The following is a 22477-nucleotide window of genomic DNA, read 5'->3' on the forward strand; positions in this document are numbered from 1 at the left end:
GAAGTTGTTCAGTAATAGTTCTAACAAAGAGACAAACAACCCATATTGAAAACATAACCACCTCTGCATGGTAAAACACTGGGAAAAAATGTCAATACCAAACATTTTGGAGGTGGGTGGGAGGGTTGTGCGACTTGAAAAGAAACAAAACAAATGTAACTTGCGTTGAATCATACACGCACAAACCAACATAAAGTGAGTTTTTTTCCCTTTTAGATCAAATATAACAGAGAAAATTGCAAAATAAAACCAGTATTAAACTAAACAAGCAGACATTTCTTAAGAGAAATGTAATTATTTCATTAATGGTGGTTTGCTGAAACATTGAAGGAGTCTTACTGTATCTCTTTGGTCCATCTTCGAGGCAGAACGATAGCGTGAGAGTGGCGTCTTCTTCAAAAAACTCTGTAGCGAAGGCGTCCCACCACAAACTGTCACTTTCCTGTTAAAGGACAAAAACAATGCAACAGTTAGACAGAACTTTCTCAGTTTAACAATGACATTGTTTTCTAAAAAATCATTATCTTACATTCATTAAAACCAGTAAAAAGAAAACAATAGGTATCATGTAGAAGCATGTCGCTCCAGGTGTTCCTCCTCTGTTGTTTCAGTTTGGTTATTATTAAATAACCCAGTACATTTCCTTTATCCACGTTGCTGCTCTTGAGCAGCTGCTTTTTTATTTACTTTTTGCATAAATTCAATAACGATTCATTCTGATATGACAAAGATATTGTGACCCGCTGGTTTTCCTGTGATACAAGATAAAACAAAACATTGTTATGGGGAGAATTGAAGTCAGCAGTGCAGGGCAAGTATTCCCTTTATTGGAGATCGGCTCGTTTGTTGCTTTTTATTAAAATGCATTTCATGAGGTTTTTTTGTTTTTTTTTACATTTGAGTTTACGAAAGGGTTCAAGTATGAATCGTAAACCAGTCAAATACATTATGCGCGTAAAATAAATGACGACAGGGCCATAAAAAGACATCACAATATGACAGAATATGAACAAAAGGCTAACAGCTACAACAAGCTTATAAAAATGAATCCATAAATCAGGTTCAAAAAAGTGATCTCAGTGCTGGCTGCTGGCCTAAGCCTTTCTTTGAGCTCGATGTAAAGCCAAAGCCCGGTAACACCCTTTACTTTTCCTAAGCCTGGACTTTGGAGGGCCCTGCCTCAGGCTCCTACGGGTCTGAATTACAAGCTGTCGTCCAACAGCTTTCACTACTGCTCCCACTTTCTGCAGCAGGCAGGGATACTTTTAACTTGATCAAGTGGTAAATGCATATTATTATTAACCATTTGTAGTATGGGTGGTGGATTTGTATGCTTTACTAGCAAACTAGTGTTGTACCTCATGATTATTTTCCTCATCATCTGATGATTATTTATTCCAGTCCCTCCAAGTCCAAGGTGATTTCTATAAATATCTCATCAGTCCAAAATCTACTCTTATTCAGTTTAATGTGATATAATACAGAAAATAAATTGTAAACCTTTAAATTCGAGTGGCTAAAAACTGTATTTACTGCAAGTTTTGCATAAAAATGTTAACATTATTGTTTCGTCAACCAACTATCAATTAGTTGTATTATTTATGCAGCTTTAGTCCCACAACACTATAGAAAATAGTCACTTTATAATTATGTATTATAGCACAACTCGGACAAATAGTGGTTGTTGTAGTAAAACTAGTAGAACAAGTAGTAGAGGTTGTAAAACTAGCAGCTCTTTGTAGTATTAACATTTGTCATAGTAAACATTGTAAACATATCTGTAGTATACAATAAAAAGAGCATTAATTATATAGCGCAACTTAATCATCCTATATTTCCTTCAAACAAGTCCTGTGAAATCACAAATAGATGGTGCTACTACAGTAATTGGAGAGGTAGAAGTGATAATAATAGCAGAGGAGCAGTAGTCAAGGTCACGTGTAGGGAAACCCATTCATGTAAATCTCTTTGACCTGATATTACTCCCCTAACAGACATTTAGCCTCCACCCCCCTCCTCAGATAATGTTGACAGGAAGACCCCCCTCTCCTCCCCTGCCCTCAACCCTCCACCCGCTCACGTTCGACTGATGCTAATTTCCTCTGACACGTTATGACAGATCACTGGTTTCATTCTGCGCAGGGCTGAGGGATGGCAAGCACTTTCCAGATGTTGACAATTAGCGTTGTCACCATCGAGCAGTGTCAAGCCCAATAAGCAGCGAGCGGGGCGCCTCGCAGGTCAACGGGTCTCAAACATGATGAGTCTGATGCCAAGAGGAAGACATGTGGTCAGGAGGAAGCCTGACCACATGGACCTACATCCAGTTGCTTAATCAATACGTGATCATCGGTTAGTGGGAAGGTCTTAGGATTGCAAATAGGCTGAACTGTGACTGAACCGAGATGGATGGTATTTTAATTATAGGGCAAAACATTAATTCCTTGTAAAAATATTACAAATAATATGAATTTCATCCAAATCTAATTTTAACTTATACATTTTATTGGAAAATATTCTACCAAGATAATTCAAATTATTCAAACTAAAATCCCCCCAATACTTAATGCAGGAAACTCTTATAAGATACATCCTTCTCCCAAGGCAGGTTGCAATGTTAATGCTCATAAATCAATTAAAAAAGGACCAGACAATATCAGAGACCCAAATATGAAACTTCAAATTGCATCTGTAAATTTAGAAAAATGAAAAACAGAGAAAAAAAGTCAATCCTAAACTTTGAGAGGAAGAATGCAACAAAGATGTGTGCCTTTTTTTCCCCCATTAATAATTGATTAAATTAATCTGCAACAGAATAATTCAATTCAAGCCGTTTTGGCAAAATGTTTGAAAAAGGTTGACCATCCATTTCACTCATGGTTTCATCAAACACTTGACCAGTCGTGTCATAAACATCATGCATTGTTGACCAGTAATTATAGCGCCCCATTAGGTCAATCAGTGTAATTGTTTATTTGACAGATGAATGTGTGGAAACATGCCAGGGTATCTCTGTGTCTGTGCATGTATCACCGGCCAGCTGGCCAACTGGGAGCAGACTGCATGAGCTGCCATGTGTGTCTGTGTGTGTTCCACTATCTGTGTGTCATACTGTGAGAATAAGCTAGTGCTTGAACAGCCAGCACGTGTATGGTGTCTGTTTCTTATGAATACAGCCCATTCAAAAGAGACTGGCGGAGAATAGTAACACTGCAGGACAAAACAGACAGAGATAGAAACACTATGAACAACAATAATAATCTAAATATAATGTATATTTCATAATGACACATGAGTACAATATGCTTACCCTATACACACGCTGTGTAAGTGGAATCTGAATACTTTGTCCACCACTGCCCTATTCACCTGTAGTGTTTAGCTAAAGCATAATTGTAGCGTACTGTAGCTAATGGCAAAAATAACTGCTAATTGATCGGAAACAGAAATAACGGTAATTTGCACTAATTTAGTAGCAGCATTGCTAGCTTGAACACACTCGCCTTCGAACTTACTTTAACTATTGATAAACCTTAAGAATATCACTCAGCGTCAAACGAAACACACACAAACCTTGTGCCCTTGATATCCAGGTGCCAAACAAACACTAAATACGACATTTTCACCGCAACAGTCTCCGGATGTTTAACAGCTAACGACATTAATCCTTCAAAATAAAAGCACCATGCTTTATACGGTAACTGAAGGGACATATTATTAGCTTAAGAACATAGTTTAAGGAATCCTTAAATATTCAAAAAGAAACTTCAAGTATGATTATAAAACTTGAATTTGCTTGTCTTTATGGACATTATGTCATCTACTTGGTTAGTAATCCTATCACCGTCCAAAAATTCTGTAGGCCTACAGTGCTTATTTGTATTGGTACTCCCAACTTTTGCAAATCCCCCTGAAAACATTCTTGCATATTTCTCTTTCTGTTTCTTTGTAAATTCAGATTTTACATACAAAGCACATGTTATATAAATATGATGTGTTGTTGCAGGTTATAGTGCCTGACAGCAAGTAACATTAACTCCTGCTTTGAATGCAGGACATTTGCTTATCATTATGTGTTTTCATGGTATGGTATTATTACTTTGACTAAACTAAAGCCTGAGAAAGTAAATCTATTACAACTCATCCAAGGTACAGAACAATTCACTTTATTAGGCTACACAGATAATTGGGTATACAGGTTTTGTTTTCTTGGCATTTGTTGGCAGTAATAGAACATTCAGAATAGCAAGAGTTTCCACCTCGAAGTATTCCACCTGCATGTGTCCCCGCTGTTAAAACAAGTTAGAGTATTTCATGAAAGGGTAATCCCAATTTCAATTTAAACTGACAGGATTTAGTGTTGGAGAGTGCTGTCAACCTGAGGGCCCCCATCACTCCATTTAAAAGACTTTTCATTAAGCTCCCTCCTACTGTTTAAATGAAAAGTGTTTTACGTAAGCTTCCACTTCCCTTATTCTACAGAATACTGTCGTCCTTAAAATACCTCTTATTCAGATTTACAGAAGCAGGTTAGTTAACCTCCCCCTCATGCAGTTTTCAGCCACGTTTCACAGTCACTTCAAAATAGTTTCTTTTTAGAGTCAATTTTAAAATTATTTCTCTCTCTGTGGCCTTCCCACCATGCTGTCCTGAAACTGAACTTTTTTATTTATGAAATAATATGATCTGCTCTTTTTAATATGGTTGATGTTGGCAGCCTACGGATTTGGCTTGTGTTACAACAACTGAAAAAAATAGCAGATTTTCACAAGCAACCTATTTTGCAGCAGCGTCAAACCCTAAGATGCAGTTTGTGTTTCAGTTCAAAAGCCCCACACCCAGACAACCAAGAAATCAGAAAAGTAACAAGCACATTTCATCCGACATGAACTACACTTAATCTTACAACAATAAAAGAAATGGCACTTGACAGTTTTATTGCTGTTTTCCAAAGAAAATCACATGTTGTGTAAATTAAAAACACATTGGAGCTAGTTATTAAGCTTTTTGTTGCTCTGAAACTTTTCCATTACTGTATACAGGGGGGGATACTGTCTTTTAGAATCAGTAACCATTAATCCTCCAAACTGGAGCTTTTGGGCAGTTTTTGGCCAGAGTCTCGCCAAGTTGTAAAACGTGGCTGGCTGCGTTGTGGAGCAGCAAGGTTTGGCTCGGATCTAAAGACAGAGGAGAAGCTGGATCAGAGCCACGCGGCCGGAGAACAGCTAAAGTCTGGCCAGTGGACTCGAGCCATATGAATCCTCTGGCTGGTGCTGAACAGGCTCATGGTGCTGTGGAAGCTGTCTTCAGTTTCAATCCCTCGACTGCTGCAGGAAATGTGAGGAGCTCTACTTTTATCTGGCATTGGGAGCAGGTGGTAAAAAGCAAAGGAGACATATTTACTGTGGAAGAAGTCTTCCATGGCTGGTCAATAATTCAGTATGATAATATATTGTCTGTCAAAGGAATTGCATCATATGTCGTGATACACAATCGTGCCATGTAAAACTATAACAAGCACATTGTGACATTTTGTAAAAATCTAATGTGCGATATTTTAAAGGAATATCATTTGAAGATTACAGATAGTTTTATAAAATATATTTTACAGTACAACTCATTTAATTTCAATTTAATAACTATGTTCTTAATGTGATTTCTCTATATTTGTGTGCATGCGTGTTAACATAGTCAGTGTAAACTAGAAATGTGTATCTATTATTTATCTGTAAATGTACTTAAAATGTTCCTTTTCCACTAAAGTTCTTAATCAAATGAGTCAATTCTCACAATTTAAAATACTTTAAATCAAACAGTAAAATATATAAAATGGCTTTATCATGTGTTGATTTTGTAAAGACTATTTATTTTCAAGATAACCTGCTTTATCCTGATACACATCATTATTGAGATATAAAAGCACCTATGAGAACAGAGGTTTTTTGCCGTAGTATCACCCAGCCCTATCTCCAATCTCATCTTTATTTTTTCTGCCTGTCTCCCTGTATCTCGACCTCCCCCTCTCTGCTTCTCTGTCTGTGTCCTCCTGCTCTCTGCAGCTGCTCACTGACAGACAGAGTCCTGCCTTCATTTACGCCCGTGGACTCTCTGACGAACCACGTGGCGTGACGATGTTTGTTGTCAAATGCTACAAATCAGGCCCACTGCGAGAGACCCGAGGTGAACCGACATGGTCGCAGCCGTGACGCCCGTCAGCCGATAAGGCTCTATTGATTCAAACGGATCGCACCCCATCTGAGGGGGATTTATCAATGTGTCAATTGCCCACTAGCCAACCACAAATCACCAATGCTGGCCAGGCCTCGGGGATTTACAGGAAATCCAGAGGATTGGATCGACAGCATGGGGAGGATCCTCAGTAAATAGCAACAGAGTGCAGGGTTAAGTCCTCACATATAGAAATGTTCGTATAGGATGGATAGGCAGATGACACAATGTGGCACAAGAAGAACACTATGAGAAGTGTAACTGTGTGTAAAAACACCCAGATAGTGATGGAAGAAACTTGGACTCTTACTTAAGCAACAGTAGATATACTACAGTCTAAAAATACAAGTTCAATTCTTGAATTCAATTAAAAGTACTGAAGTAAATCAAATATAAATGTACTCGTCACAGAATAGCTCTTTTTAAAGTAGTTAATTATTATAGATATGATAGTATTCTATTTTCCTCACTTACAAATACATGTAAGAGCATGCTGTTGTTTAGCATCATGTATTTTTCTGTGTGAAAATATACAGTAAATATGTGTTAAATAAATGTAGTGTAGAACATACTGTAGTTGTATCATTAAATGGTACAAGGTATATTAAAACAATACTTAAGTATCCTCTTTAGTCTTTATCCATCTAACCCTGCATATTATTCATGTGTCTATTCACAAATACTCTCACACATATTCGTACTTCCACATATAAGAAGACCACCATTTTTACTCTCTCACTCTATCTCTTCTTATACAGTTTATAAACCACTAATGTCTCCATGTTTTACATTGACTATTTTCCCCAGCAAGCTTTTGTTGGTCTGTTTCTTTTTTTCATTTTTCTTCCCGCTGGTGCTTCTTGTCCTCTTGTGGCATAAAAGCTTCCAAGAGTGTAGGCGTGTCTGGGGCCTGACCTTGGAGAACCACCAATGTCTGAAACCCCATTCAGCTGCTGAATAGCATGGAGCTCGGATAAATGGTTGGCTAAAGGGAGTTTTAATGTTGTGAAAGATTAAAACATCTTCAGGTTATTGGGAAGCATAACATCTTCACAGAAACCAAAGACTCTTCTTTTTCAAAAGGATCTTGAGTAACGGAGCTTTTGTTTGATAGTTTGGTGAAGGCCATTAAAGGAGCTAAAACATGTTAATATAAATCAAATAAAACTAAAGATGTTGTAGAAGAAGTCCTACTTTATGTGCTCGGCCGTGATTAGCTTTATTTTTATGGAAGCACCTTGACATATTAGTCCATTAAATACATATTCGCACTTTAGAGTTAATCCTACAAGTTCATTAAAAGTTTATACTTATAACATTAAAATGTTCATAGTAGTTAATTATTTTGCTTAAGAATTACTTAATTCATAGATAAGTCGATCTATGCTTCAAAATCTCTGTGGTTCACCCTCCGTCTGAAACCAGAGCCCAGTCTGCTCTGATTGGTTAGCTGGCCGGCTCTGTTGTGATGGGTCAACTGCTTATAGATGTCCCGCCCCTTAGCCTATCACGTACAATGGGTTGTAGCGCTAGCCAATAGAAGCGCAAATGTTACGAAGTGATGTCATTGTTTTACGGAAGTACATAAAGGAGTCCAATGGGGGCGTTTCAGACAGGTGGGGGAGTGTGGGAGAAACTCTGGAGGGAACTTTGGGATTTTAGCCTTTGCAAACCATTCACATGCACACAAACCTATACAACACATTACAAGAAAGGGAAACCCCCAAAAAAGTGAAACAGGGTTCTCTTTAAAACAATAATCTATATAAATACATATCGAAAATAGATGTTTGATCTCATAATTGCAGTGCAAAATCCCCAGGCACGGTGGCCCCTGGAATAAAACTTAACCACACATGCAAGTATTGTTCATATTAAGCGGTCTTTAGGATGACAAACTATAAGAAGCACTCCTATAGACAACACTACTTAAATCATGTCAGACTCCGTGCACACTAATGTTGGATATCAGCGCAGGTTTATCCTCTTGGGTCTTAAGTGTCTTCCCATAATGCAAACTTAACATGTTGGCCAGCGTACAGCACCAGCCAAGCATTATGCAAATGAGGAGAAATGAGTGCAGCAGAGAGGGGGGAAAAATAAGTCACTGCCCTTGAACAGCCACTGCGTGTTCACCAGGAATGAACTTTCTGATAGAAATGAAGTCAGCGAAGAAGTTCCCACAGTTTAATTGCATGTACCAATTTATTTAGGCATCGTTCCCGTTCTCTCTCTTTGTTGAGTGTCCAGATTTACAAGCAGCAGTCAGAGAGCGCTCTTTGTGTTAAGGTATGGATTTCAGGTTGAGGTCAGTACACAGAAGTTGTTTGTCTGCTGTTTTAACGCAAGGAATGCATAAAGAAGAGCTTCTACACTGCTGGCTTTTACCTAGAAGGTTGCAGAATTGATTCCCCGTAACAGCAATAATATCATTTCCCTGCTGAAGTGCCCATGATCAATAAACACACTGACTGACAAGTGTAACAATGCATCAGCTAAATTCCTAGCTTGTGACACTTTAAAAAGGTTAGAAAAACTAACAATAAGTGTCTATGAGGTGTAAGATCTTCATTCAAGTAAAAAGTCACAATTTTCACAATTTTAGTTTGAATTTTTTTAATTATAAAAAAAATGTAGGCTTGAAGCAGACATTTTTACTATATTGTGTAATATAGCTTACAAAAAAGCAGATGTACATTTTCTTAAATAACAACTAGATCCTTTTACGTGCAGAATAATGTTCTGATCTTCTTTCCAAATCATCTGATGACCCCTCAGATGTATCTTGTGGCCTCTTTAAGGGGTCCCAACCTCCAGCTTGGTAAACACTGGATAAGAGGATTTACGGTTTTTTTTTCTGATTTATGGGATTTAATATTCAATATCTTTGGGTTTTGGACTACTAGTCAGACGAAACAGATGAACATATCCCTTTGGAGTTGGACCTTTTAGACATTAATATGATTAAAGAAATAAACAAAACAAAAATGACACTCATCAGTTCCAGATCTGCAGAGAAAATGCAGAATACAGACTCAATAAAACACCTGAGCAGCTTATAAAGTGTCTCACCTCAATGAAGACAAGCAAAAAAATGTCAATATGCACCTGCAGAGACTGGAGATTAAGCCAACATGTTAACAAACATCAATAAGGAGGAAAATAATGAATCAACAGCTAAATGCATGAATGACAGAGCATGGAGGTCTAATTATTTACAGCACCCATGAGAAATTAAAATCAAAACAAAGTGAGGATTTGGGGTCGGGGTAAGAAACACTAACAGAGCTATTTAGACAAATAAACAATCAGCACACAGCACACTTCATCCCGCCGCGTAACAAGAAACTCAATCAATACAGGGTTTCATCACCTCCAAAGATATTGTCAATTTAGGGGAATGTGCTCTGTTGTAATGTCACTATAGCTAACTCTGACTTTAAACACATCGTCACGCTGCACAATGATTATTTTCATATATTCATTGCTGTTTTGCTTAATTTTGCAACTTTATTATTAGAAAAACTTCACTTTTGGATAAGAGGACACAATGCAGCGTAATAGGACATTTTAATAAATATCAGTATGAAACTCCCCCAGCTGATTAATTACAATGTTCTCTGAAATATTATCTTCAAATATACAAATGTAGGCTTTCTTGTGGTGAATTTAAGAGGACTCAACTGAGAAAATACATAAAGTTCAGCTAACCTAATGTGTATTTCAGATGTTTTCTCTCCTATGGTTTAAAGTTATTCCATGTTATGGAAGCTAGATTGCATTAAAAACTATGTTTACGGCTGTTGCCTCTTGCCTAAAATGTAAAATTAGCAAACTAAACATAACATTTAGATGAATAATCTACTGACTTTCGATCAAAAAGCATGTATGATGCTGAGCTCATGTCATCCTACATTAATGGCAGTAAATGTGAAGTAACTGGCCAAAGTAACAGTGCATAAATGGCATCAGGGTCTGCAGTAAATGATGTAAACCTAGAATCAGAATAAAGATGGTATTAATTGATATCAGATCCCATCTGGGTGGAGGTAAGGGTCCGCTGCAATTCCCTCAGAGGTGCCCAGTGTATTACTCATTAAGAACTGATATGTCAAATAGTTGGAGACGGACTACAGAGGTGGTGTTTTCTGACACTACAAAAACCTTTAATGAGTAAATAAAAAAAAACGATACTCAGTACTCCATTCCCAATTTGTTCAGAAAGGTTCATCCCACAGGAAAAACAGTAAACTACATCAGAGTCGAACAGCTGATCAGCAAAATGATGAAACAGTCAGAAAGCAGCGCAGAGCGGAGGCTGGTGAAACCATCCTGAAGTTCTGAGCGTTTCTTCATTCAGTGCTGAACTCTTCCCTGCTCCATGATGAAATATTGTACTATCTTTTTTCTGACTTTACAGCACAAGTAACTTTGCTTTCAGTACACTTATTGCCATTCACAAGGCCAATCAGCTTGTAGAGACTAAATCAAATCTACTTCGACCAGGTTATTGCGTAATTATATAAATGAAGTCCTTCCAATGTCAAGTTCGAATAGAGTAGAAGAGTGTTAAAGAGAAGTACACGGTGATGGACAAACAACAGTCAATACAAAACATGAAAAATCAGTGTTTTGTCAATTCTAAGCTCACATTGCAATGTATTAAGAAGACACACCCCAGTAAAGACAGATAATGGCAAACATTACTTTAAAATAACACCAGAAGCAAACAGTCCTTCAAACAAATCCTCAAAATGCCAGGAAGCACAATGAAATCCTCCAAGAGGAGGCTGTTCGTTTAAGACTCATGACAGCATTAGTCACTCAGGAAATACCTAAAAAGCATACGGTATATTTTAAAGTTCATTCAGGTGGATGATGGATGAGACAATAAAACGTCTGACTTTAATACAGGAGACTTTCTTATTTCCAATCACAGTCAGTGCTGGTTTCTTTTAGTAAAGACTGCAGTTGTTCCTCAATGTCAATCAAGTAGCTAGTTTTAAAACCAGGACAAAAAGGTCCCATAACGTTAATAAAAAAAGATGATTTTTTGAGTAAAATTACGACCCGAAATGGCCTATTTTTCTACATTTCAAGACATTTGTTTGTGCCAAAACTTTTATGAATAACAACGGTCTTTCATTAGATATTAAAACTGATTCTTTTCTCCAAACAGTCATTTGTAGTGGTTTTATTTTAAGTGAACTGCCATGAAATGTAAGACTCGACTGTTTTCAACCACATTTAATTAATTGTGATTTATATCAGATTAAGTTCAACTGTATTTTCATTGCACAAAGTATACATAACTAATCGTCAAGTAATGCAAACAATTCTCAAGGCTGATTCAAGCATCTTATTTAAAGAGACCTCATCATCATTTTCTGCATCTTACAAAGAACGATTTGTGTCTAACCTAACCATTAACTACGGCGTTTGGCAGAGTTTAAAACATATAGTCATTCGTAATGGTTTACTTATGAGGCAAGTGAGCTAGAGTGAAATATATGACTCTAATGTTTATAACTAATTCATTTTAATATATTTTTCCTGACCTCTGATGTTCACAATTCACCGTTCATCTATTTATAGTCCACACTTTTATAACAGTATACAGTATTTACTGAATTTGTCTTATTCCTGCAACTTACCTGAACTATTGTATGTATTTTAACTTACTGTTGATTATAATGTACGTGGCACAGTTAGGAACCTGAGACTTTAGACTTGTATTGCCAAAACTGTGCTCTATTTTTTGTACATATGATGAAATAAAACCAGTGAATCTGTCCTCATTTTGAAAAGTGCAAACTATCCTCAAGGTCGGCTTAAGACTCTTATTCAAAGACACATTATTGCACTTCAGCAGAGATCCAGACGCCTGTGACCTCTCTGTTTCAGGACGGCCTCTCTAACCACCTCCAGAGAACAACAGGACATAGAAGGACTGCAGGCCGTCCGTCTCCTCCGTTATCTGAGCGGCAGTGCAGCCTGGAAGGAACCACGGGAAAGAGCCAGGAAAAAGGTGGGACTATTGTCCGAGCATCCTGCTGCATGTGACGGACGCTCATTGTTTCACCAGATGACTGGTGTGTGTGTTTTCTTTCAAACTATTTTCTGGGAACATCCTCTCAGAGAACCACATGTACAGTGTGACTAACCGGACGCCCAAGGAGAAATAATACTATGATACTTGTGTTAAAAGTGTCGTAATATACACACTTAAGGAGATCATATACATATCTCGACAGTATAGTCAATTTATTAGCCTTTAATTGTTATTATAATGATGACTTATCAATATCTCCATTAGAGAATAAAGACAAGATGTTTTAATATATTTAAAATGATGTGTGACAAATGTTGAGCCTCCTACAATTTCCATAATATTAGTATTTCATTCAAATGATACATAATTGAAGTCCTAATTTTTACATCTTATACAATAACAAAATGAATATAGATTGTAACCTTTAGAGAAATTGTTTCATGTGTAAGTTGTGTGTTCGTTTGACTTTTCTTGTGATAGTTTGTCTTTTTTATTTCTAACTTATGTAACTTTTGTTATTGGGCATTGAGCCTGGGGACAATACTAGATCCCATGTGTCAGTTTATAAAGGTATCTTACTTTCTATCCCTGTGGTGTACACAAACATTAATTACTGTCACCTTAAATAAGGCTGGACAGTATTGAACTTTCCTGGTAACAACTGTGCAGTATACTCAGTTTGCTGGACTGAATGCACCTCAAAACATGTCGGAAAATGTTCCATTTCTGTCTCTATTCAGTTATTTAACACCAAAATAGCAGCTTTTTAAGAAATAAATGAATAAACAGGCAAAAGGCTTCAGCTTGGTCAACAGTAATGACCACAGTTATCACAGTATACGGTTTCTTTTTCTTTCTTTTCAAAACTATCAGCCGGTCCTCTCACTGTTAGGCTGCATTATTCCTTAATTTGGGCATGTGGGGGGGGGGGGGGGGAGTTAACAAAAGGAGGGAGAAGCTAATGTGATTCAGTCTTTTCAGCATTATGAAAATGTTTTTTGTTTTAAATGCGAGAGCTCCGAGCTACGGGTCCACAGAAGCAGATGTCTGTTTGTCAATAAGTCTGTGAATCATAATAACAACACATATCAGACTCGGTAGATAGAGAGAAGTAAATAATAATGCTGTTTAGTCATCCCGGGGAAAAGTGACTCACCAATGCTGCCAATTTATTTATGACTCCATTGTTTGGTTTGTTTTGTTTCGTGAGAGGCAGGGAGCGTAAACGATGATCCTTAATTGAATGTATTTGATCATTTAATGGTAAAATCAACACTGTCCAATCAATGCTTGTAATTATTAATAAGATGTGAAGATTTCCTGTCATGAGGGGATCTACAAATCTACAACACAAGAGACAGTCTGCCCTGTGAACCATATCATATCATACTTAGCATGTTTTCAATAATTGATTAATTGATTTTAAAGCATTTTGTTCAGTTACTCGTCATTTGACACATGAAGCCTTTTCAGTGATTTCTGCAGCGGCTTGTTTCCCGATGGTAGATAAATCCGCAGTAATGGTTCAGATAAGGGAAGTGGGATGTTCAGTACCTTTCTGGTAATTACTCTCAGCCAGTTTCACACACGTACACTGTAAAAAATGTCAGCATTTTAACATGTTAGCTGTCCTACAGAGCTTGGAATTGGTTGAACGTTCCTACGATGGGAGTATAAATTAGCAAATGTAGAAAAAAAACGTACAACGCTGTGATGAAATAAACATTAAAAGTGCTAGTTTTTGTTATTATAACAATAAAACGTGTTTTTTTTGGTCAATTTATCTTTTTCGGTTCTAGTTTGGGTGTCGTTCTTAAAGGAAAACAGCCTCAACATCTTAGCTTTGATGTACTGAATGGATAGTAGGTTGCATTCAGTGTAAAAAAGAGCAAAATGTCCTTGAAGGTAATGTACTGTGTAATGTTTCTATGGAATTTCTGTAATATTCTGTTCCCTGCTTGTCTTATTGTAGGTATACGTTTTTATTTGTCAGGAAAAAAATCTTATATTTACATATTATTTTGCAGAATTTAGAACATTTATTGATATAGTTTAATGTTGTTATTGACTTTGTTGTTTTATATTACATTGCTGTTACAATTGTAATTATGTTTTAATAGGACATATTCGGATGTTTACACCCCGGGCAAGAAGATTAGCAGCTGCTATTAAAGAGGCAAATGGGGATCCAATAAACTAAACAATAAACATGCTTATCTCTTTGGCATCCTCTGATTAAGATTTGAGCTGATTAAATACTTCATTTTAACATAAAATAATGGGTTTGAATTTGATTGTTTAAACATTGAAAAAAGCTTGAAATGAATTGTTGAGATGGGTGTTTTGTAGAGCTGAAACAAACAGACAATTAATGGATTAGTCACATATCAATTAATCAGCAAACATGTTGATAATTCATTGTTTAAAATAACTTCTGCTGCTGGATTTTTTGCCTTTCAAATGTTAAGGTTGCATCTTTTGACCCATAGGATATAAATCTGCAGATTATTGTATAAGTTCATTGATCGTTTGGTGTTTAAAATGTAAAAATAATGAAAAATCTACCCAACAGTTTCTCAAAATCCAAGGTAAAACCCAACGATATTCAGTTTAATTTTACTTAAACCACAAAAATGAGCAAAGTTCTTTATTTAAGGGACTGAAGACAGCAATTTGAGCAATTTTGCATGTAAGAGTAAGAGGTTATTTTTCAATCAATTAGTCGCCCAGTCGTTGCAGCTCTAACGATGGTAAACAAAACCAAATATGCCTATTAAACAAACCTAACGACATCAGTCAACATGTGATTGCATTAACTGAGAAAACAATCTCCCTATTTTCCGCTCTTTCATTTTGAGAAGTAAAAACTTCCTTTGTGTGATCTCGGTGGCTCGTCTTTAATCCCTCACAGCTCAGTGGCAACTTGACCTCCCCATCATAAGCCTATTCATGTCAATCTGACACGTCGTGCTGATGGGAACAGATCCACTCTGCCCCTGACAGGAACAAGAGATTTACCCATAATGAACACTCGACTTCCTCCAGTCCCACAGTCCAGCCACTGACTCAGGTCTGTGGGCACATTTGAATAATGAGAATGGTCTAACTATGTGCAATAGACACAAGAATCCAATGAACGGCCTGACAATCACTGTTACTGATTGCATGTCTACCCACAGAGGAAGAAGTGTGACCATTAGACCCAGTGTCAGCAGCAGAGAGCTTCCTCAGCGCAGCCCCGTGGGTATTATTATGTTGCCTCCATTAAAAATGCTTCTGTTTCACCCTCTGTGTTGCAGTTTTACTTACAGTGTTATTCTGCGTCCCAGCTCCCTTCTGCTGAATATTAATGTCTTCTATGCTAATGGCCTTACACCGGCTGAGGTCGACCAAGCTCCTCCTCTGAATGTTAATCCTGCCGCTCATTTGCATACGCTTAAGTGTCAAATTCCCCCACAAATCATTGCGGGCTGCCTCCGTACAGCGAGGGCCAGCGCCCCCGGAGCGACAGCACAGAAACAATGTGGTCACAGAGTATGCATGGCGTCAAATCCACATCAAAGCCTGTTTAGATTGCCAGGTCAGCGCGGGTTCACGTTGTGTAAAATGAAGGTAATGGGATAGCATTCAGCGCGCTGCAGAAATACAGCCGGGCAGGTAATAAGTATGAATGGAGCAGGTAATAAGGTTGGGATAGAAACAGACCCCGAGTCAGCGCAGGAGCAGCACTGTTTAAGCTGCACAGTTATCAGTTCAGAGGTGAGGGCTGATCCCAGGTGAGCACACACGACTTGTGTTGCGTTTTTTTTACTCTTTCTGATTTCCATGTGAGCTCCTCTCTCGAGTGCATGGTAGGTGAAAGGCTTATTTTTGAGAAGGAGCAGAAAACAGTCCATAGTTGTGTTTTGAGGGGAAGAGTTTCACCTAAAAATAGCTTTGTTAACGAGCCTGAAGCAGACGGCATGAGATCAAATTAAATATTTCTATTTATGTGTGGGATTTAATAAGCATTAAATCATATGAAACATCATCAATGTTAGTAAGACAGAGACACTGGGAAGAAGATGTTTCTATGTTTTCTGAGTATTTGGAGAAAGTAACAGATGAATGGATAATGAAAATAAATATAGTCATAAATAATTGCAGATATATACACTGCAGCATCCTCCACCTGCACACCTAGCTCAAAGCAAACACCTTGTGTGTTTTTTTCTGTGGGTTGAAGGAAACAAAACTTATAGATTTGGAAGTGAACCATAAAACACCCTCTCTGAAACACCAAACACCAACATCAACCTTAATCATGTAAAACACCACAAACGCATCCGAAGGTGGATATTTTTCCTCTGGTAAAGTTCCTTTGTATGGCTTTTACAATGATTCAAATGATGAGAGATGGATGAAAACAACACCCACTAAAGCTTGTAGTCCATGCAACAATACAGTATGTTAGATGCTTGAATCCCAAAGAATAAAACGGAATAAAATGTCCCTTCTTATTCTAACATGTTGTTTTTTGCTCCCGAAGGACTCACTGCACTGATACAGATGTCACTTAAACACAGACTGTAGCTTCCTCTCCTAACTTCTGTTTAATATTATATAAGACAGAGAAAAAGAAGGGTAGCTCCTTATATCAAAGACTTAAAGGATCCTTATTATGCCTTTGGGGTTGTCCCTTTCCTGTTGTGTATTAGATAAGTTTGTTTGTGCATGTTAATGGTCTACAAAGGCTAAAATCTGCCTCCATTGGACTCCTTTGTTTACTTCCTGAACATAGTGACATGACTGTATATGTAACACTTCTATTGGCAAGTGCTCTAACACTTTATAGGTGATAGGCTAAGGGGTGGGACATCTCTAAGCGGTTCACTAATCACAACAGAGCCAGCCAGCTAACCAATCAGAGCAGACTGGGCTCTGGTTTCAGACAGAGGGTGAAAAGAGGTGCTGCAGCACAGGCAGTATGAGAAAAATAAAGAGCTTTTTGAACATTTAAGCATGGAGACATGTCCCAGTAGAGGCACTACACACAAATATGAACCCGAAAATTAGCATAGTGGGACCTCTTTAAAACAGCATGATACGCAACTTTTTATCTTTTGATCAATTAGTGAACTTGTGGCTATAGTGATGGTAAACAACACTCGATGTCTCTTTAAAACTAACCTTAAGACTTCAATCAAACACCAATCATCTAACATTTTGAGAGGTAAAACCTTCCTTTGTGTGATCTCAGTGGCAACAACATCCACAAGAAGTTGTAGTCCATGTAACAATACAGAATACAAGATGTTAAATCCAAAGAATAACATGCCTCTGTCTAATTCTAACAACTTGTTTTTTTTCGTCTCCCGGAGGATTCACCGCATAAAGCCTCCGCTACAGATGTCACTTAAACTCGTACAGACTGTAGTTTCCTCTCGGGGGTAAGAAAGTCTCCGAGTGTCAGGTCCTTGAGTCCTGCGCCTGCCAGTGCGAGCAGCGGTTGCACCACCAGCCAAGCAAATTCAAAAGCACACTCATGAATAAGACAAATGGGAGAATTTCTACCAGAAGAGTGACTTCAGTCGACTCCTTCAACACTTTTCTGAAAGGTGCCGTCTTACTGAGGCTTAGTCAGTTCCCCTGTTCAAACTACAGTGAGTCACTCTCAACGGCACCGTGTTAAGTACGCTCCGAGGCATTTTCATCCTTAACAATGGGAGAGCTTTCACGATGTTAAGTATCTTTTCGTGGCTGATAATTCTGCTATTCGCGAAGCTTGAAATCATTTTGACTGGATCAACAAAATACACCAAGCAACCCACTCAAAGAAAGGCTTTCATATGTCTCTTCACACTGAAATCCAACAAAGTCATTCACAATGATATGTTCTCTTGGTTTGTTTTATACACTTTCTGTGTTCTCCTGTTTGCTTAAAGCACACACAACTCATCTCAAAGGATTTCTGTTGAAGCAAGGCGTTGCATCAATACTATATCTATATCATGGTATGAGATAAGATACCATCTTGTATTTTGAATATCGTTATTGAGCTTAGCTTCTGTATTTTAAAGGCTGCATTACAGAAAGTGATGTCATTTTCTCAACCTACAGACTATTATAGCTGCATGTTTCACCATTTCCCTTTACCAACTTAGCCATTATATCGACATTATTCATGATTATTTATTAATAATGTCATTTGAAACTATTTTGTGAACGCACACATGGTCAAACCTATATTATGTTGCCATATTAAAACAAAACGTAATGTTGTTTTATCATCTTCCAACTCAATTTTTTTTAATGAGAATTGCCTATAAACATGATTTTGAAAAGTTGACATGTTTAAAAGTGTATGCTTTATTTCTGGGTTGTCCTGAAAACATTGACTTTCATTGTTGTTTGTTGGTGCTACAGCCCTTTACTGAATATGCAGCATTGTCCTCCTTAAATATTTTACTTTACTTACAGAGTTTTGTATCAGTTTCTCCATTAATGCTCTAACAGGGAGAATGACATACTGTAGATGTCTTCGTCTGTGAATGAAATGTATAGCAAACACAACTATAAATGTGTTTATGGATATCTTGTGTAACATTTCAACATAATACATGTCTTTGTGTGATGTTATAGAGATACTTTATGGTTATTTCTGTACATTTATCATGTTTTTTTCTAGATTATGGTAGTAAACAACGAGGGAGTAAAGCCAACTTCAACAAAACACAAGGGTTAAGATGGTCATATATCTTTTAAGCTGAGATAATCAAACTGATGTTCCCATAAAACCAGTATTCACTGCCAGCTTTTTATATCAGAGACAGAAGGATATGGATCTTCAAAAGCTGCTAGTTGCTAAACCTTGATGAAATATTCAAGAAACTGTCCAGGACAATTCAGCCTTTTTCTTCTAATGGAATCCAGACTTAATTTTTTTACTGCAAGAAGCATCCCTAGCTTCCTGTTTTGCTGAACATGTGGGTATACTGACATGATCTTGTTTCTAAGAGTGAACTAAATGCATCTGAAAGTAGATGGATAAAAAGGTGATAGATGAAAAAAACAAAAACAGCAGAATGACCCCTTCAGGAACGCATCATCATTAAGGGACCAGCTGACCTCGCTTTACAGGAAGTACACCATTTCTGTTTTGTGACATACACACAATATTTCTACCCAATTTCCATCTCTGTTTTAATTACCGATAAAGACACAGTCCCACATGAAGCGCTCTACAGACAGATTTATATCACAATCCTCAGATTCGTGTTCCACATGCAATAGGTTTGTGTAAATTGATCGCTACAGATTTGCATTCATGAGTATAATTATAATATATAACTGCGATAAAAGCCTGAATGTATTGCACATCTGGATGCATACAGGTTACATAAAATGTATGCATAGATTTCCGACTATAAGACACCTTTCCCTCATTATTTTCAACCGGCTGCATTTTAATCCAACAATAAGCATCGCTAAAGAGAAGACATATAATACACTCCTGCTGCTGAAGAAAGAAAGAATAAAGATGATGAGGAGAATGGAGATGCTATGAACACCAACGGGAACAAAAAACAAATTATATTATTATGCAATTATATAATTTAGTCTGAGGAGATGAAGGTAATGGCTGAACGGATGTTTGTGTGCTCATTTCATGGAAGTAATCCATGTGTTGTTGGAGCTGTATCCATGTCAGGTGGTGCCTTAACATGCATGCAACCATCCTGTGTGTGTGTGTGTGTGTGTGTGTGTGTGTGTGTGTGTGTGTGTGTGTGTGTGTGTGTGTGTGTGTGTGTGTGTGTGTGTGTGTGTGTGTGTGTGTGTGTGTGTGTGTGTGTGAGCATGGTGATTGCACTTGGTGTCTGGGTGTGTGTGGTACGGGAGTTGAGGTCCGCTGAGGCTTGGACCACTCCGTATGAATAATGCATCAGACTGGGCCGATGCATCTCAGCAGCGTTGCCTTGGTCTGCTTAAAGTTGCAAGTTCCTCTAAAGGAAACTCGGCATCATTCTGCGAGCTGCTGCATTAACACAGCTGGAGTCTGGCTCTAAAGCCAGATTTCTGAAAATGACTGTAACTCCTTCACAGCCAATCATTTCATTAAGATATCTACATCTAAAACACCTCTGTTAACGTCTCAGTGGGAGACAAATAGCAAATTAAAGCCTTAAGCTGCAACCAGAATTAAAATTATAAAGAAAGCATGGCGTTAATTGCCACCTATTTTGGCATATTTCAATGTGATTTAAATGATAAGTTAAATTATAAAAACACTGGTTATAGCTGCTCAACTGTGAAAACGTACTGGTTTTCTTATCCTCCTGTGATTAAAAGAAGTGAATATATTCTAGATTTGGACAAAGCAATACATTTTTAGGAGGTCAACAAAGTCATATTTCAGTAGTTGCTGACATTCTATAGGTCAAATGATAAATGAATCAATTTAAAAACAATTTTTACGATAATGCAACATTAAAATCACTCTGAATTGCAGCCCTAACATTTATAGTTCACAAAGTGAAGAGTTAGGCTGCTAAAATATGCTTTTATTGCGTTTTGCAGTTTTTTATTCTCATAAATATGCCTCTGGAGCAGTGCTTGACATGTTGGATGAACTTTCTATCTGCACACTTACACATTTGAGATCACAGAACAGATGCTGAACACAGATGCTGGTTGTATAATTCACAGAGGGATCAGCAAAGGTTTAGTCTGGATGACACTGTAACGCCACACTCTGAGAGAGACAAACTGGTTGAAGCTTCAGGAAACTGACGTGAAAATAATTCACACTCAAGCAATTGAGTGTCATGATCATCTAACTCTTCAATCAGGGTCACTTTCATTGAGAAAACTTCATCCACAGACACAGGGAGACATCACAAATCATTCTGCAGTTACACCACAAACATGTCCAAACAGTGAGCAAACTGTGTTCATTCTTGTCAGACTTGTTGGACTGCTTTTGTACAATATGCAAATATGTAATACAAAAAAAAGAAAAAGAAATGCATGCAAATGAATTAAATGCATGTGAATATGCTGCTCTGCATCAAGCAGCCTGGTTAAAATAGTCTGTCAAGCTAAATAATATGAAAACTGTAGATATCACGTATTTGCAGAACTGTTTCACCAGATTTTGAAATGTGACCCTACTTCAGGTGAATCACCAAACTCAATCAGACTAGGTGAAGCTTAAAACACAACTTAATAAGCCACGTGAAATCCTCTCTTCCTCATATCGTGTTATTTCCACCAAACCGTATGGCTTCAGATGAGGACATTTCTCGCAGTCTGTTTACTTTCACCTCAGGAATGTTTGGCACTTTTGGCATCACATCCACACCTCCTTATTGACAGACACGTATACCAACCGGAGCACCTCTCTTCCAGCCCCAAAATCCCTTCCCTTCCTCCCCGCTCCGGACCTCCACATCCCGATACCCCCTCCACACCGGCTCCTCAGCCTGAGCGTGGCCGGGCAGCAGGCACGCTTCCCATGGCTGCTTGCTCACCTCTGTGCGCGCCTGCAGCCGCTTGTTCATCTCGTAGATCCGATACTCGGGCTGGACCATGTAGGGCGAGTGTCTCCTGTAGAAGGGTCCGAAAGGAGACGAGTAGAAGGGGTCGTGCGTTGAGTTGGACATGGTGGCTCCGGGCGAGGTTTCAACATCCAGCGGGCACAGCGGCGCACATTGGAGCGCAATGCTCTCCGAAAAGACCCCCAGTACAGGAAGCAGCCGCTGCCGAGGCTGAGCTGCACTCTGCAAGTTGGCCTGCCTAGTTCGCTGCTATAGCGTGGAGCTGGAGCTGGAGGAGGAGGAGGAGGAGGAGGAGGAGGAGGAGGAGGAGGAGGAGGAGGAGGAGGAGGAGGGAGGAAGAGGGGAGGGGGAGGAACAGGGGAGGAGGGGGGCAGATTGAAGGGGGAGGAGGGAAGTCGTTTCCTGTTCCCTCAAGACCTACACTCAGTTCTGCACTCTTGCAAAGTTCAAGTAAGATCCCTGTGTGTGTGTATGTGTTTTAGTTGTGTGTTTGCTTGTATCAAGTGATGCATTTTTAGTTTACATGTATTCATACTGTAGCCAAATTAAATCTTTTCGACTTGGTATACAATGTTCACCTTTAAATTTGAGTGAAAAACAATAATCTATGTGTTTGTTTGAATTCTTGGAAGAATCAACATCATAGTTTATCAGTCGTATG

At 38.2% G+C, this 22477-nt stretch overlaps 1 protein-coding gene across 5 annotated transcripts in view; it reads right to left on the bottom strand.

Moving 5' to 3' along the window:
* ldb2a (LIM domain binding 2a) overlaps positions 1 to 22058 on the bottom strand; it is a 91684-nt gene extending 69626 nt beyond the window's left edge. For 4 of the 5 annotated variants that reach the window (XM_063876997.1, XM_063876994.1, XM_063876995.1 and 1 more), the window contains exons 1-2: positions 21790 to 22058; positions 340 to 442 (exon numbers count right to left, since the gene is read on the bottom strand). In XM_063876997.1, the coding sequence (XP_063733067.1) occupies positions 340 to 442; positions 21790 to 21921 (235 nt within the window). In that variant the 5' untranslated portion in view covers positions 21922 to 22058. Of the gene's footprint in view, positions 1 to 339; positions 443 to 529; positions 646 to 21789 lie in introns of those variants that run through there. The other variant, XM_063876996.1, reaches the window with a different exon arrangement.
* Between the last annotated feature and the right edge of the window lie 419 nt (positions 22059 to 22477).

This window comes from Eleginops maclovinus, chromosome 23, assembly GCF_036324505.1.
Source record: "Eleginops maclovinus isolate JMC-PN-2008 ecotype Puerto Natales chromosome 23, JC_Emac_rtc_rv5, whole genome shotgun sequence".
Lineage (NCBI taxonomy): Eukaryota > Metazoa > Chordata > Actinopteri > Perciformes > Eleginopidae > Eleginops > Eleginops maclovinus.